General features: G+C 37.4%; 1 protein-coding gene across 1 annotated transcript in view; it reads left to right on the top strand.

Moving 5' to 3' along the window:
- Positions 1-1,344: 1,344 nt before the first annotated feature.
- LOC136256512 (basement membrane-specific heparan sulfate proteoglycan core protein-like) overlaps positions 1,345-15,490 on the top strand; it is a 54,412-nt gene continuing 40,266 nt past the window's right edge. Inside the window, exons 1-4 of the mRNA XM_066049489.1 lie at positions 1,345-1,429; positions 12,643-12,984; positions 13,097-13,492; positions 13,555-13,851. Coding sequence (XP_065905561.1) covers positions 1,381-1,429; positions 12,643-12,984; positions 13,097-13,492; positions 13,555-13,851 — 1,084 coding nt within the window. The 5' untranslated portion in view covers positions 1,345-1,380. The remainder of the gene's footprint in view (positions 1,430-12,642; positions 12,985-13,096; positions 13,493-13,554; positions 13,852-15,490) is intronic.

Below are 15,490 nucleotides of genomic sequence, written 5' to 3'. Positions count from 1 at the left end.
ATTATTTTCCACTGAAAAAATGTTTAAAATACTCTCAGATTCACCTTTAGAGGGCCTAATTTTCAAATATTTCCTGGAGGGGGGGCATGCCCCCAGACCCCCCTAGGTTGGCATGCTAGTATACTTCGCACACTAATGTAGTCACTATTCCAAATAGCTAATTTGATCATGGATACTACATGATCTTACAACTAGGGCCTTGTGAGAAGAAGGGTATCTTCTAATGTCTGGCTAGTTACCTTTGTCCCTTAGCCCCCCTTTCAAAAAATCTTAGCAGGGGCGGATCAAGGATTTATAAAAGGGGGGGCTAACTCAAGGTACTAATCTCTTGGGTAGTGGTGTGCGAAGCATGCTGGAACTAGGGGGTCTGGGGGCATGCCCCCCAGGAAAAATTTGAAAAATAGATGCTAAAATACTGCAATTTGGAGACATTTCCACATAAAATTCATAATATTTTCTGCATGTAGATGTTTTATATACTGCCTTTAGATTATAGGTATGGCTCGCTGAAGCATTTTACTACACAGACAACCAAGTCCCCTCTCACAATTGCACAACACTGAATAGGTGCATGTTAGAATAATAATGTTGAAAGTGGAAAATTTTGAAATTTGAACAATACAAGATTAAATCTGAGAGCATTTTCAATGGAAATTGTGTACCTGAATTAAGTATTGCCACACATATTAACTACACAAGTAGATGAATGTAGCCCTTTAAAAAGACCATTCACTTCATTGTATGGGCAGATTTGGAAAAATTCCGTAACAGAACCAACTACATGTTTCCAGTGAATGTTCTATTAGAGTAGTTAGCTGACTGCTCTATTAGAGTATCTCCATCTTGTACTCCTCCAATGCTGATCCGGGTCCTTGTTGCATAAGCTTTAGCATAAATCCACTAATAATGCTTGGAAAGATGTTTATAAGGTGGTTTTATGAGTATTGGTATTATTGGTGATCATATAATTATGCTAAGACAAAATTTCATTATAATACTCAGCATATTGATCAAGTAAAGCCTAAATATGAAGGTGGGGGGGGGGCTTCAGTCCCCAAAGGCCCCCCCTGGATCCGCCCCCGCTCGACCCCCAACATTGAAGTGTGTCTCGAGGTTTAGTCACGTGTTCAATCAGGTTGGTTGTATTTTAATAATATGAATCAATGTGTTGTCAACCATCAATACAGAGTAAGTCTCGTTCGTTGTTCGAAACTCCACCCACCTGTTTATAGTCAATAATGAACTTTAGTCACGTGTTGTCAGCCATCAATACAGAACAAGGTTGTCAGCCATCAATACAGAACAAGGTTGTCTACTGTTCGAAACTCCACCCACTTGTTTACAGTTTGTTGAGCCACAGGATCTGAGAGAGAGAGAGACATGAAAGTCTACCACCTGATACTTGGGATACTGGCGTGGAGCATTACACGTGAGTGAAACTAACAATGTATACGTAACTATAGCCATAGCAATAGCTATGCGGTGTCGATTCTAGACCTGTCCTACAGCGGGGGGGGGGGGGGAGGGCAGCATGAGAAATTCAGGGGGGCTAGTGCGCAACCCCCAGAAGCTGCAGGATCAGTTTTTCAATTTGAAGACTTGAAAAAGCATAAAATTTATGCTAAAAGCATGATAACAACAATGCCAATCTATGCTGCAACTTTTCCCCAAAACTTATCTTTCAGCAGGGGGGCCAGCCATGGCCCCCTGTCCCCACTTAAAATTACCTATGGCAATATAGTAAAACTGAGAAGGTTGTCCATCTGACTGTATACATACCTTCAATGTCAGACAAATTTCTCATCAGCTGTGACTGTATTGAAGCAAGTTTTGTTCCAAACAAAACACTTGTCATGTGAAGCTAAATTTGCTTTTAAATTAACCTTTTAATGGTTGTTGTTGTTCGTATTTTCAATGCAGAGGTACCTCGAGTAAACTCGCTTAATGGCCTAGAATGAGGCCTAGAAGGGCAGAAGATTGTGAACTGTATGCAACACCGCAAGTAAAACACCTATGCCGATGAACTAACACAATAGAGTAGGGTAGTAGTGTATATGAATTATTGCATTAGCAACAGCTTTTCAAACCAGACTGTTTTGCTTTGGTGTAAGCACTGCACCTCCTAGACTGAAAAGTCTTTCAACTGGAGCACTTGAAGGCAACACAGCATTGTACATAAGAAACAGCTTCTTTATGGTTGGGTACTTGTGAAGGCATACAATGCTTTTGGCACTCTTTATTTACCTCTTCTTCAATGTGGTTGTCTTGTGAGCTGTCTTCATTGTCATTAAATATAAAATGAATCCTCCTGGATCTTTGCAATCTGTCTTGACTTTGTGGTGTATCTTCTTCATCGTCGGTCTGCTCTTCCATTGCATGTAAAACCATTTGCTTGTATTCATCTTTCATCTTTTGAGATTCTACCCACTTCAGCTTAAATTTGAGCAAAGCTACTGCAGCTAAAATAGGATCTTCGATTTCAAAAAATACTTGGAAGCAACATTTAATCACGTTTTCTATGTAATCAACAAGTCCAATGGTCGTAGATGATAGGTTAGGTTTACTGCTCTAACTTATTTTGATTATGCCTTTCAAAGTTGATAGCAGTGTGCCAAAGTAGCAGTTGTCCTCACCCTGTAATATATCTAGGCCCTTAGCACAGAGACAATTATAATTTTTTTCAAATCCCAGTGAAAATGTCAGGCAACCTAAAGCATTACCTGACATTGATATACTATTATTTTACATAATTCATCATAATAGGGAAATCCTTACAATACATTGATAGAATAGAGTGATTCAACCTAAAATAATAATACAATAAATTGTCAAATTGTGTTTGCTATTATTGATAATGCTTCACTATAAAAACTCTACAACTTTCTTCTATTTTGATCTGACATTTTGTCAGGTAAGTTCCATTATGGTCAGCCATGCATGATATTTGCCTGACAAATGGCCTATGTCAGGCAGTAATAATTGACTCTGCCTTAGCAAGTGGCTTGAGCACATTACAGTATTCCTTCAAAAAAAGTTATTTCTTTGTCATTGAAGCAACGAAGTCCCATTCCGGTACATAATTCATTAAGCTCAGTAATGGAATTTTTGCTGATCCGTACCACAGCATCGTAACACGAATTCCATCTTGTAGGAGTGGCTGTCTTTTAGCTACCTCCTCTACTTTGTCAGTAGCAACTGTAGATCTACTTGCTTTGTTCCATAATGCCACACTCTTGCCAAAGGAACTTCAGTATACACTTCTTGATAATGAAGACAGTGACAAATATTTATCAACATCTCTGCTAGCAACCAGGTTTAATGTGTGGGCACATCTCTGATGTGGTGGAAGCTCATAATTCACCTGTGTGAGGTCCTCTGTGCTTCCATCATCAACCTGTAACATTCCAGTCACATCTTCCAAAACACATGTATCCTCTTCTGCATCTTCTGAATGTTCTGGTATGGCAACTTCAATAGCATTTTCAGCAAGTGCATTGCAGACATATCTTTCAACATTGATGGTAATGTGCACAGCCTCTTCAGTGGCTGATTATCACTATCATCATCACTATCAGCCCTTGGTTGTTTACCTTTTCTCTTTGCTCCTTCAACTTGCCTCGACTCTAGCTTACATTCTTATGAACAAATGCTTTTTTAAGTTGGAGGTTGTGTTCCAAGCAAATGAGAGGGTCTTGATTCCAACACATAACTAACAACAAGCTCTGATATTCTTCTCACCTTCCTCCACTATCACGAAGTAGTGTTTATACTTCCAACTATAAAAGGAGGTACTCACTGGCTTGTGCTTCTTGCTCTATGTCACTACAAGAATCCATGGCTTCTTTCACGACTGGCTTCTTGCACATCACAATATGGTTTCTTTGGCCCACAAATTGGCTTCTTGAACACCACAAATTGGCTTCTTGAACACAACAATACGGACCGATTCTTTTACCATAAATTATAAGAATTCACACATTACCACGAGGCAAGCACACATGTGCAAAGTAAGTTTCACACTTTACAGTCTGCAGTCTCACGTGTAGTGTAGTTGTGATTGAAAGTCAGATTTTGATTCTTATATAGCTAGCACCCAATAATAAACCTTGATAGTTTATAAACGTGTTAAATTTATGCATTAGCTACTCCATACCACTTTTGCAAAGTAGCTAAGTTTCGCATTACTTTGAAAGTAATATTATTACAGTAAGGAGTTACTTACGAAACACGTTATTTTGCGAAGGTAATTTCAACTCCATAGCCCCATCTCTAGGGATCATGGAGTCTCATAAAGCAATATTGGCCAGAAATCAACCTTGTAATACCTTCATGGTGCTTAGCAGTGTACAATCAAACATAAAAGTGTCATTCAGGGCCAAAAATGCATCTAATAGGTTGCTAAAGAATTTTAATTACATAAATACAATTTTCTACTGACTGTCTGCTTGCTGTATTTCTGTATTGGCTGGATTAATTGCAGAGGCATTTCTAATAATGTTCTTCATTTGTAATAAAACTGGTGTTCCCAGGGGGTGTCTGGTCTAGAAGTGGAAACGGAAATTTGTCAACTTGGAGGAATACTTAAGAAGAACCGGTACATCACTGTAGGAGCAGAGATCCACTATGCAGGTCAAAAACAGATTAATGTCAGGTAGTATTAGCTATACATGTGTGGGAGCAATTATCTCAGTGAGCTGGGATATGACCCAATCGATTCTGGTTTGCATATTATCATAGTCTGGAGTAGGTAGAGCAACAAAGGCAGCTAATGCAGGTACACCAAAATTAGTTGTTTAACCCTTAAAGCTTTACAAAATGCATGCACCACATTCACATAAGCCACTATAGGGACTATTGATATTGATTGATCGATACCTCATATACAGAAGGTTGCATTGACTTGCAATTAAGACTTTTGGAATGCTGACATCACAAAGAATAAAATTGTTTCCAAGTTTTACCGATTCTGATGCTCCTTCACCAAGTTATGAAGGTTGAAACACAGGGGTGTAAATTCGCGTAATGTTTTAGAGAAGTATCTTTGAGGTTGCAAACTCTGTGGACTCTAGTCATTGAAAGGTGTTTCTGTCGATCTACAAGTTGATATGGTCCACTGTGGCACTGTTCAAACAGCATCGCTTTCAGCAATTCCTTCAAGATTAGTTGCTTTGTTGTCATCTTCACGAGTGAAGCATTCAAGTGAGCTGATGGTGATTCTTGCCAATTTAGGACAGATTTTCAACTGAAACCAGATGAGCACATGGAGAAATGGTACTAACTGTTTTATTTGATATCTGCAAATAGTACTGAACTTCAGCTGATTCCATAAACTAGTTTGACTGTTAGATGTGGCAAACAATACTTTTTATGCAAAACTCAATTGTGTGTTTGTTACACATGATTTGCGTTGTTGTTGTAAGCCCATGAATAATAGCACAATTTCTTTCAAACCACAAAAGGTTTGCACTTTGATGTTTACTCCAAGTACAAACTGATGTTCAAGTTATAATCAACCCTTAACGAAAAAAAAATGAGAAGTCAAAATGTTTATGTACTGGCTGAATGCAAAGGAAATCCTGGATACCAGGTGGCTCCTCAGGAACTTGCCTAGACTGCAAGCTGTCTGTGGATCAAGTCACTGCCTGGCCTGGGATTTTTTTCTGCATTCAGCATAGTTTTCAGTTACAGGTTTCTGACTCCCTCCTTCACAGGCTTACTGTTAGCCTCCTTGCCAGGTCCCTAGAGGGATAGTTGTCAAATAAAGTTAATCCTTCAGGTGGTTTTCCTTGTGGCCTTGGAAAAAAAATCACTGTGTATTTACAAAAATCATTTTGTTGTTTTGTCAGATCGGTACAATATTGGTAGAACGATGAGAAATTACCTAGATCTTATCGGTGCCAGTTAAGTTCAGCAAAGTATATATGTGGTACATCTCTAGTCTTGATATATGTGACTTGGACCATTTTCTTACTCTGTACCATCTAACAAGTTACTGTATAATCCAACAGTTTGTAGTGACTTGTAATTCAAAATTGCTCAAAAAGCTATCAATTTATTGCATGTCCTAAATGGAACATTTAATTGTAATTTAGTTGTGTCCTCAATCATTAGCACTTTAGATACTGTTGCTGAGGATATAATATGTTTATTAAAACACTAAAATTATCAATTTCACCCTAATAAATTGCAAGGAGAATTAGCCAGAATTGATCACTGAAGAGTTGAAGGAGAATCTAATGCAATTCATTGAAATGCCAACCCTACCTATGGGGACCTACTGGGAACTACCAGAAAAGAAGTCCCCGAGCTATACAAAGATGTACAACACTTGCAGCTACACATCAAAAGCTTAGATCATGAATAAGGGGCCCAGAGGCATACATGTACAGCATGTAAATTGATGAGTAGACTGAGGGGAAACCTAGGAAGGAAGCAATAAAGGATTAAAAGGAATTCTAAACTACATACAATCTCTAGGTGGCAATGTGTGTACCATGTACAATGTAAATGGTGGTAAATGTAAGTAGTGAACTGCAATTGAAAGTGGTGGATTAGACAAGAATTGTGTTTCCGGAGAACAGATCACAAGAAGGTTTATTCTGGGATAGCCCAAATTCAGAAACATAACTGAATCCTAGCGGATCAATATTAAACCCTGTAATGATTTGGCAAAGTTGGCTGCATAGGATGGAATACATAAGCTCACATGGATTATGAAGCACTGGAAGACCAGACATCTCTCATTCAATGGCACCAACATGATGAAGTGTACACAAATGGAGATAGCAATTGAGAAATGCTTGAAGTCTTGCAAATGGACTTAAAGTTTGTTGGTTCAAGGGGAAATAATTTTGATTTAGTAATGCTTGTTTATAATAACAGTTATAACCAAGTTGAAATTTAAAGTGAAAACAATCATTGTGTTCACTAGGCATGTCATCAATAGCTGAACATAAGGTCAGACTTGTTGAGTTGATAATAGTCAAATGCAAAGGACTCATAAGGGCTAGCCAGACACTTGTCTCAACCATAAACAGTGCAGGTCCATCATCATTCACAATGTTAGTAATGCTATTGGTAGAGTCTTACAGGTTTTTACAATTGACTTCATCCCGTTTGCAGTAGAGTTTGTCGCCTTTGCAGTAGAATTCATCCCATTTACACACGTTTTCGTCCGTAACGAGATTGTCAGCTACAGTAAACATGAAAACAAAATGTAGCAGCTGCTCCATGAGCTTGTTGAAGTACAACTGTTGTAAACAACTCTTTATAAGGTGATAATATAATTCTTCTGCTACAGCTTCTTCAGTAACAGTTGTAACTGTGCTTTGCCATTGGTGGTCACTCACAAACAAGCTAATTAACTTGACAGACAGCTAATGGCTTTGTGTATAACCAGCTTCAATTACTCTCTAGTGTCTCAAGTGGTATTCTCCATGGTGAAAATGATTCACTGTGTGATGAGCAGCTGGTTTGTTACAGTAAATGTAATTATGAATTTTTGTGCAAAAACGACGAATTCTAATGCAAAAGCGATGAAATCAATTGCAAAACTGACAAAATCAATTGCAAAGCCAATGAACTCAATTGCAAAGCCAATGAACTCAATTGCAAATGGGACAACCTCAATTGCAAAGGTGATGAATTCAATTGCGAAAACCTGTAAAAAATTATTTTGTTCAAACGGATTGACACACTGGCTTAAACGTAACTCTATATACATGGTTACAACCATGCAGTGTACATGCCACCCATCATATACTGCATGTGGTCATATCCACATATTTACAATAATACAGCAAGACTATGGCAAAGTAGTGATGAAAATTACAGCACTTTCATGATGAAAAAGGTGTGGCAAAAGTGTTGTCAATGAAAGCAGATCTGTATTGGATGCAAAATTAAAGTTTCCTGATTCATTGACATTTTCAAACATTCCTCATGCCAAACTGTATACAGTGTAGTGGAGCTGATGTTCTGGTAACCATCTGGTGTTTAATAATGTAATATTGTATGTCACTGTGTCTATATGCAGAACTGTTATAGAATGCCATAAATTACTGCAACTTCTTTTATTCCTGTACACATACATGCAGTGTAATTCCACTGCACACAAAACAGCTGTGTTGTGAAAAATGGTGTGACCTTCAAAAGCCTAGGTGAAAAGGTTGTGAAATCAAAGGTGGTTGCCACTGATGTTAAAACCAACAATAACCAGTACAAAAAAATTATCAGCGTTAACAATGATTTTGCAGCTATTTCTTGGCTGCCACTTTTGGTTTCACAACTTTCATCTAGGCTTTTGAAGGCTGCACCTTTTTTTTTACAGCTTGACTGTTTTGTCTGGATTTACCTTCTTTTTTAGACCCCAAAACCAGCCTATGACTGCCTTTTAGGTTTTTTTTACTCACATTTCTTCTTATCTATGCAGACACAGTTATGATTATTGAAGACACACTTAAGGTATTGTATTATATATATCATTTCAATATTATTGTAATACTCTAAGAGAGTGCATATTTTTGAGGACTTTTAATAGAACACACAAAGCTAGAATGTTCTAGAATACTCTGGAATTTCCATTAGTAGATCTATGAAATCTATTATAGAAAGTAGAAGAGTTAAGTGTGGTGAACAGCCAAGATAGCAGTGGCTCAGTAGTTAAGCTTAAAGCACTACTATGATGAGCAGCCTATTTACACACCAATGTTCCATACCCTGTTTATCCTGTCGCCATGAAAAATGTTAAATTTTTATTTGAAAATATAAACATTCATATGGTTATTATAGCTCTGTGGATATTTATCAGGTGAAATCCTCCACCACCACAACCACCACCAAAATAAACAAGATCAAGATACTCTAATAGAACAGTCAATCAAATACTTTAATAGAACAGTCACTGCACATAACGAGGTATGGTTCGTTTCCATTTTTGGATGTTTATTGACCTCACATTTTCATCCACAATTGGATGATTATTGCAAAGGAACAAAATCATCCAAAAGTGGATGATTATTGCTCATATCTCTATATAGTGAGAGATTTATGCAACAATCATCCAAATTTGGATGTTTCTTGCCATCCAATATTGGAATACATTTGTCGCTATCCAAATTTGGATGTTTCTTGCCCTCCAATATTGGAATACATTTGTCGCCATCCAAATTTGGATGTTTCTAGCCATCCAATATTGGAATACATTTCTGGTCATCCAAATTCGGATGTTTCTTGCCATCCAATATTGGAATACATTTCTGGTCATCCGAATTTGGATGTTTCTTGCCATCCAATATTGGAATACATTTGTTGCCATCCAAATTTGGATGTTTCTTGCCATCCAATATTGGAATACATTTGTTGCCATCCAAATTTGGATGTTTCTTGCCATCCAATATTGGAATACATTCCTTGCCATCCAAATTTGGATGTTTCTTGCCATCCAATAATGGAATACATTTTATTTCACAATAGTTAGCTCACCGGTAGCATGTGCCTTTTCTGGTTACAAAGAATATCCACCTTCTGCACTTTGCTTCTCTTCTCCTCTTCAATCACATGGTTGTCTTCTTCAAGCAAGGAAACCATATTCATGCACTAATTTTCTGTATCGACACCTTCCTTAGAGGAGCGTTTTAGTTTTTGTCACCACAAAACCATTTCTCAAGTGTTTATATTCTACTAGTAGAATAAGAAGCAATATCATTAAGTGTGGTAGGGTCATGGATAGTAATTTTGCTGTTTTCGTTGCTTTCTATTGTTTGTTAATGCAAGAAACAGCTTGATATGAAACACAAAATTGTCTTTTTTCATGTAGGTTTATTAAGTGCGGTAGGTTCATGGCAGTGATTGTCAAGGTTCATGATTCTTGCCAAAAATACGCATCAAAAACAGACTTGCAAACTCATTGCGTCATTCCATTATGTAGTTCTAAAAGATAGTAAGTCACTCTTCTGAATGTAAATACATGAAATTAGCAGGGAGAAAGACATCTTGATTGCCTGTCTAGGCCTAATCATGGACTTTTTCACCTTTCTGTACTTTTTCAAAACATCTTTAACCAGGCTGTGGAGCCAGGTGTCTTACAGACCTTCAGCACTTGTTAAGTGCTGTAAAGCATTAAAATAAATAGATTCAGCAGCATTGTATGACTAAAGTTAAGCACGATTCCGCCCATATTTTGTGTACATGTGTGTGTGGCTATAATGGGAACTAAAATGTATGCACTCAGTGGCATTGTGCTACTACCAGTATCTTCTTGTTTCATTATTGTGATCCCTACTCATGGTGAAAAATTTCTAATCCAAAAAGTTGGAGAAACTCATAGGATGCTTTTTGGGCCATTTTGAAGTAGAATGCACTCAGTGGCACTGTGTTGCTATCTTCTTGTTTCAGTGCTTTTATTATTGTGATCCCTACACATACTGAAAATTCCACAGAAACTGATCATCTGCAGCTGTATGCTACCAATCTCACTTAAAATAATTGAGGTTTCAATAACCTCTATTTGGGGGACTCCAATGTTTTTGAGTACTGTTTCTATGGGCCGTAAATGGAGGTCGACTTGTTAGTGTACTACAGGAAGAAGATATCGAGCTAAAACTAACAGGTACAGCTATAAGGCAATAACACAATTTTTTTTACTCGGGTTTAAATTTTTCGCCTGTTTTTCCGAGTAGAGGTAAATTAGCATTTCTTTAACAATACCTGGTGATTTCATTTCGAAATTATCTCTAGAAGTCGCATGATAGGTCCTTAGAAGTATTCTTCGTGGGAAGCTGTACTCGAAAACGTAAGAGTCCCCTAAATAGAGTTTGCAAGACGTCATTTCGGAAATAGTCTATATTGGATGGCAAGAACCATCTAATTTTGGAAAGCAAAACTTACATTCCAATAATGGATAGTAAGAAACATCCATTTTTGGAAAGCAAAACTTATATTTCAATATTGGATGGCAAAAACCATGCGATTTTGGAAGGCGGAAGTTACATTCCAATATTGGATTGCAAGAAACATCCAATTTTGGACGACAGAAATTACATTCCAATATTGGATGGCAAGAAACATCCAATTTTGGAAGGCAGAAATTACATTCCAATATAGGATGGCAAGAAACATCCAATTTTGGACGACAGAAATTACATTCCAATATAGGATGGCAAGAAACATCCGATTTTGGACGACAGAAATTGCATTCCAATATTGGATGGCAAGAAACATCCAATTTTGGAAGGCTGAAGTTACATTCCAATATTGGATGGCAAGAAACATCCAATTTTGGACGACAGAAATTACATTCCAATATTGGATGGCAAGAAACATCCGATTTTGGAAGGCAAAGTTTACATTCCAATATTGGATGGTTAGAAACATCCGATTTTGGAAGGCTAAGTTTACATTCCAATATTGGATGGTTAGAAACATCCGATTTTGGATGCTTCTTGCATACATCTCTCACTATATAGTGAATCAAGCAAATATCATCCACTTTTGGATGATATTTGCTTACATAAGCACTCACTATATAGAGAATCAAGCAATAATCATCCACTTTTGGATGATGTTTGCTTATGTAACTATAAGAGAGATGAGTAATAATCATCCAAAATGGATGATTTAGTGAAGCATCATCCATATTTGGATGAAAATGTGAGGTCAAAAAGCATCCGATTTTGGAATTTGACTATACCTGTTAACACTATTGATTATTGATAACAGTTGCCAAGTATGAAAACTAGCATCTGCAGCACTATTCCAGGCATGGGCACACTTAGCCTGCTAAGAATATTTTGTGAATGAAATGCACATGGTACTTTACATTTTATAGCTACGTAGCTGAACTACTCATGACTGTGACTTATTCCTATATAACTCTTGATCAATGCATTCCACTTAGAAATTAGATATTTGTGCATAAATTTGCTCTACATCAAAAACTTCAGTGCTGAAACATTAAATAGCTTTAGCTTCTGGAGGACTGCACCCTCTAGACCTCTACTCCATATACCTCTACCATGGTGCACCCTCCTTGCCACATCATGGATCTGCCCCTGCATTACTTAGTTTGTAATGTATTAGACAGTAAATTGACTGTATCTCTGGAGTGCTTCACGATAACAAGCAAAGATTTCAGCCAAGACAAGCAAACACATAATGCCTCATTTTATTTTAGCTACTAAAGAAAAAAAATGACCAATGTGTGGAATAGAACCGAAACAGATATCTATTATCCAGATGTTACTATCCAGATAGTAATTTCAAACCCAATTGTACCATTCTAATAATTTGATGGTAAATTTTCCTTGATACACTGCTTCTATAAATAACATTACTACAACTTTAATTTTCACCTAAATGTTATCCTTGCTTCTCTTACAAAGTACTAGTAAACCAAGCATGTTCACAACAATGTTTTTATAGCAAGTAATGATGTCACCATCCGTAGAATATCTTTAAGGATTTTGTTCAGGATATCCAGCTACATAGTAAAATTGCTATCCATTTCGGCCCTAGTGTGGGAAGGATGGTTTTCCAAAATCAGGTCGGGAATGTAAAGAATAGTAATATACGTTCTTGTAAATTAGAGTGTTTAACAATGGCTTCCGTTTATGTGATAATTTATACTCTATCCATTTGCTGTAGGTGTTGATGGTCAGTTCACAATCACCATAGTCAGTAATCCAGCCGGTACACCAGTTAGTGGATCTACTAATGCATTTGACTATCCCATATTGAGTAATGTCACTCTGACATGTATGGTGACATCAAGTGATGGGTCAACATTTACAGTGACCAACTACCAGTGGAACACTGAAAGATGTTATGTTAATAATCATAATGAAAGGAGGTGCTTCCCTGCTGATGTAACAACACAAAATGTAACTGGAACTAATCTACTTGCAGAGGATGCTGGTACCATCACTTGTACTGTTACCATTGATGGTGTTGACTATACCAGTGAACCATTAACTCTTCGTATATCAGGTACACATGTACGTATATACGTACATTTCTCACCATTGGAGTATAGTGCACAGTTAATAATCACTGTATTAGTTCTCTCTTATAACTGGTACTATACTCATATACATATTAGGTATTACATTGACTGGAGTATCCAGTGGTGGTCCTACTGCAGATCTAACTAGTAGTAACCGTATTATTGATTACTCATATATTCATCAACCTTTTATACTTGGAAATGATAGTTCCATTCTTCGCTGTATTTCTGGACTTGGACCTTCTGGTAATGATGCAAACACTGTACTGGGTGGATGGTGCTTTAATGGAATTCAGATACCTGTTAGACATGGTTGTATTGGTCCTGTATTTGAAGTACGTGGAGCATATGGTAGACTGTATCCAGGAGTGATTAACTTATATCTGTGTAAAACACTCACTGCTGCCACAGAAGGTGTTTACTCATGTATCATGAAGAACAGTTCAATGATGAACCAGACCATGAGGGTGGGTGTGTACTTTAGTGGAAGAAGTGAGTCACTTGATATGTACCCCATTACCTCATTGTTAACCATCTTTCATTTCTCTACACAGCTGCTCCAATGATAGACCCTCCATCATCATCTACTGTAACAGTTGTATCTGGTTCTTCCCTCACGTTGTCCTTTACCTCACGAGGTTCTCCCCCAGACACATTCACATGGAGGAAGGATAGTGGTCCAATAGAACAGTCCACTAGTATCACTAAAGTAACTCATACTAGTACAAGTGCAGTGTTCCATGCTGACTACTCCATTCATAGTGTTACTACAAGTGATAGTGGAACATACACATGTACTGTGAGTAATCCTATTGGAAGTGATAGTGAGACCATCACTGTTAATGTTACTGGTAAGTGTTTATAATTACAATTTATATTAAATTGTACATGTGGATGATTGTAATAATCCTGCTGGATTTTCCAATGCCAATCTAAATAGCATAATCAAACGGTACGGTCGTACTGTTTAAGTAGGAATCCAGGTGAAATTTTCGCGCGCCGCCAAATTTTCTGCCTTTAAAAAATCATCCTAGAGATATCTTACGAGACAAAAATCACCTTTACGGAATAGTACCAGTCTATATAGTACATAAACAGCATTAAATACAACAAAACGCTTACAGGTGGCCGGATGTAAATTTTTTTTAAATCGCCAAAACTCGAATTTTAGACTCACTGCCTCACTCACTGACCACAGTCGCAAGCCTAGAGCCCAAACGAAGCAGCGCACGGCCACCATTTTACGCCACAATAACAAACTCACAAGTGGGATGTGCCTTTTGGGGTTCCGACGAGTGTGTGCCCTCTGCACCTTGTCTTTTCTTTTATCTTCAATCAGGTTGCTTGTCTTCTTCTTCATCCAACGAAACCATATCGAGGCATTAATTTTCCGTATCAACACTTTCTTTAAACAGCATAATAAACGCCATGAGATTATTTAAGACGCTTGACTACGCTACTGTATGGAGGAATAGGTTACATTCCTTACTGATATAATCTATGACGGAGGGTACTGTACGGAGGTACTGGTACTAGATAGCTTCACGACAGGTCACAAGATCACGCCCATTCTTCATTCTACGCATTATTGATGTATCGATTGAAACCACGATGACACACCCCTTTTGCACTAGCTGTATTTCAGTGACCACACACCTTCAATTTGGAAGGCTGACCATACTCTATAATCGATCGAAACCACGCCCCCTTTTGGCAAGCACACATCTTGCAGGCTGCCTCGAGATACTCTAACACAGCAGTCACCCTACGTAGAACAGTCACATGTTTATAGCTAGCTGTATGCCTTAACAAAAAACTAAACAAACTAGTATATTAAAAATTATAAAATGAAGTAGGAGTCCAAACGATAAAAAGTAGTGAAACAAGAGAAGAACAATGGTAGCTATTATAGCATAGCTCAGTGGGAAATTCCTACTTTGGCATTGAACACAAAATAATGGCTATATCATGCCAAAGTAGGGATTTCTCACCGAGCTATGCTGTAATAGCTACAATTGTTCTTCTCTTGTTTCACTACTTTTTATCGTTTGGATTCCTACTTTATATTTTTAAATTTATAATTTTTAATATACTAGTAGTAGTTTAGATGCATCATCATCTTTTAAACCAAGGTGCATGCCTGCAGCTGGCCACATTCTAGTTGTGGCCATAAATTGGTTTTCTGATTCAATTTCCTCTTGCATTGTTTTTGACACAAGTAGAGTCATTCAATTCAAAAGGCAAGTTTTGCTTGCAATTTGTTAATTGTAATTTACACCCATGAGAGGTAGCTACCCTCATTAGTTGTCTGCAAGGGATAAGCAAGTAGTTCTCTTGTGTCCAGTTAATGTTGAGTATTGTTGTTTCATACTCATGTATGCTACGTAGTTCATTTCTACATAGTTCATGTACACTGAACAAACAGTATTAAATTTTTACATAACTGCTCTATTAGAGTAACTTAATCCTTCACTATACTATAGGGTAAAA

The sequence above is a fragment of the Dysidea avara genome, chromosome 5, assembly GCF_963678975.1.
Source record: "Dysidea avara chromosome 5, odDysAvar1.4, whole genome shotgun sequence".
NCBI lineage: Eukaryota > Metazoa > Porifera > Demospongiae > Dictyoceratida > Dysideidae > Dysidea > Dysidea avara.
This window is presented reverse-complemented; position numbering and strand designations above follow the sequence as displayed.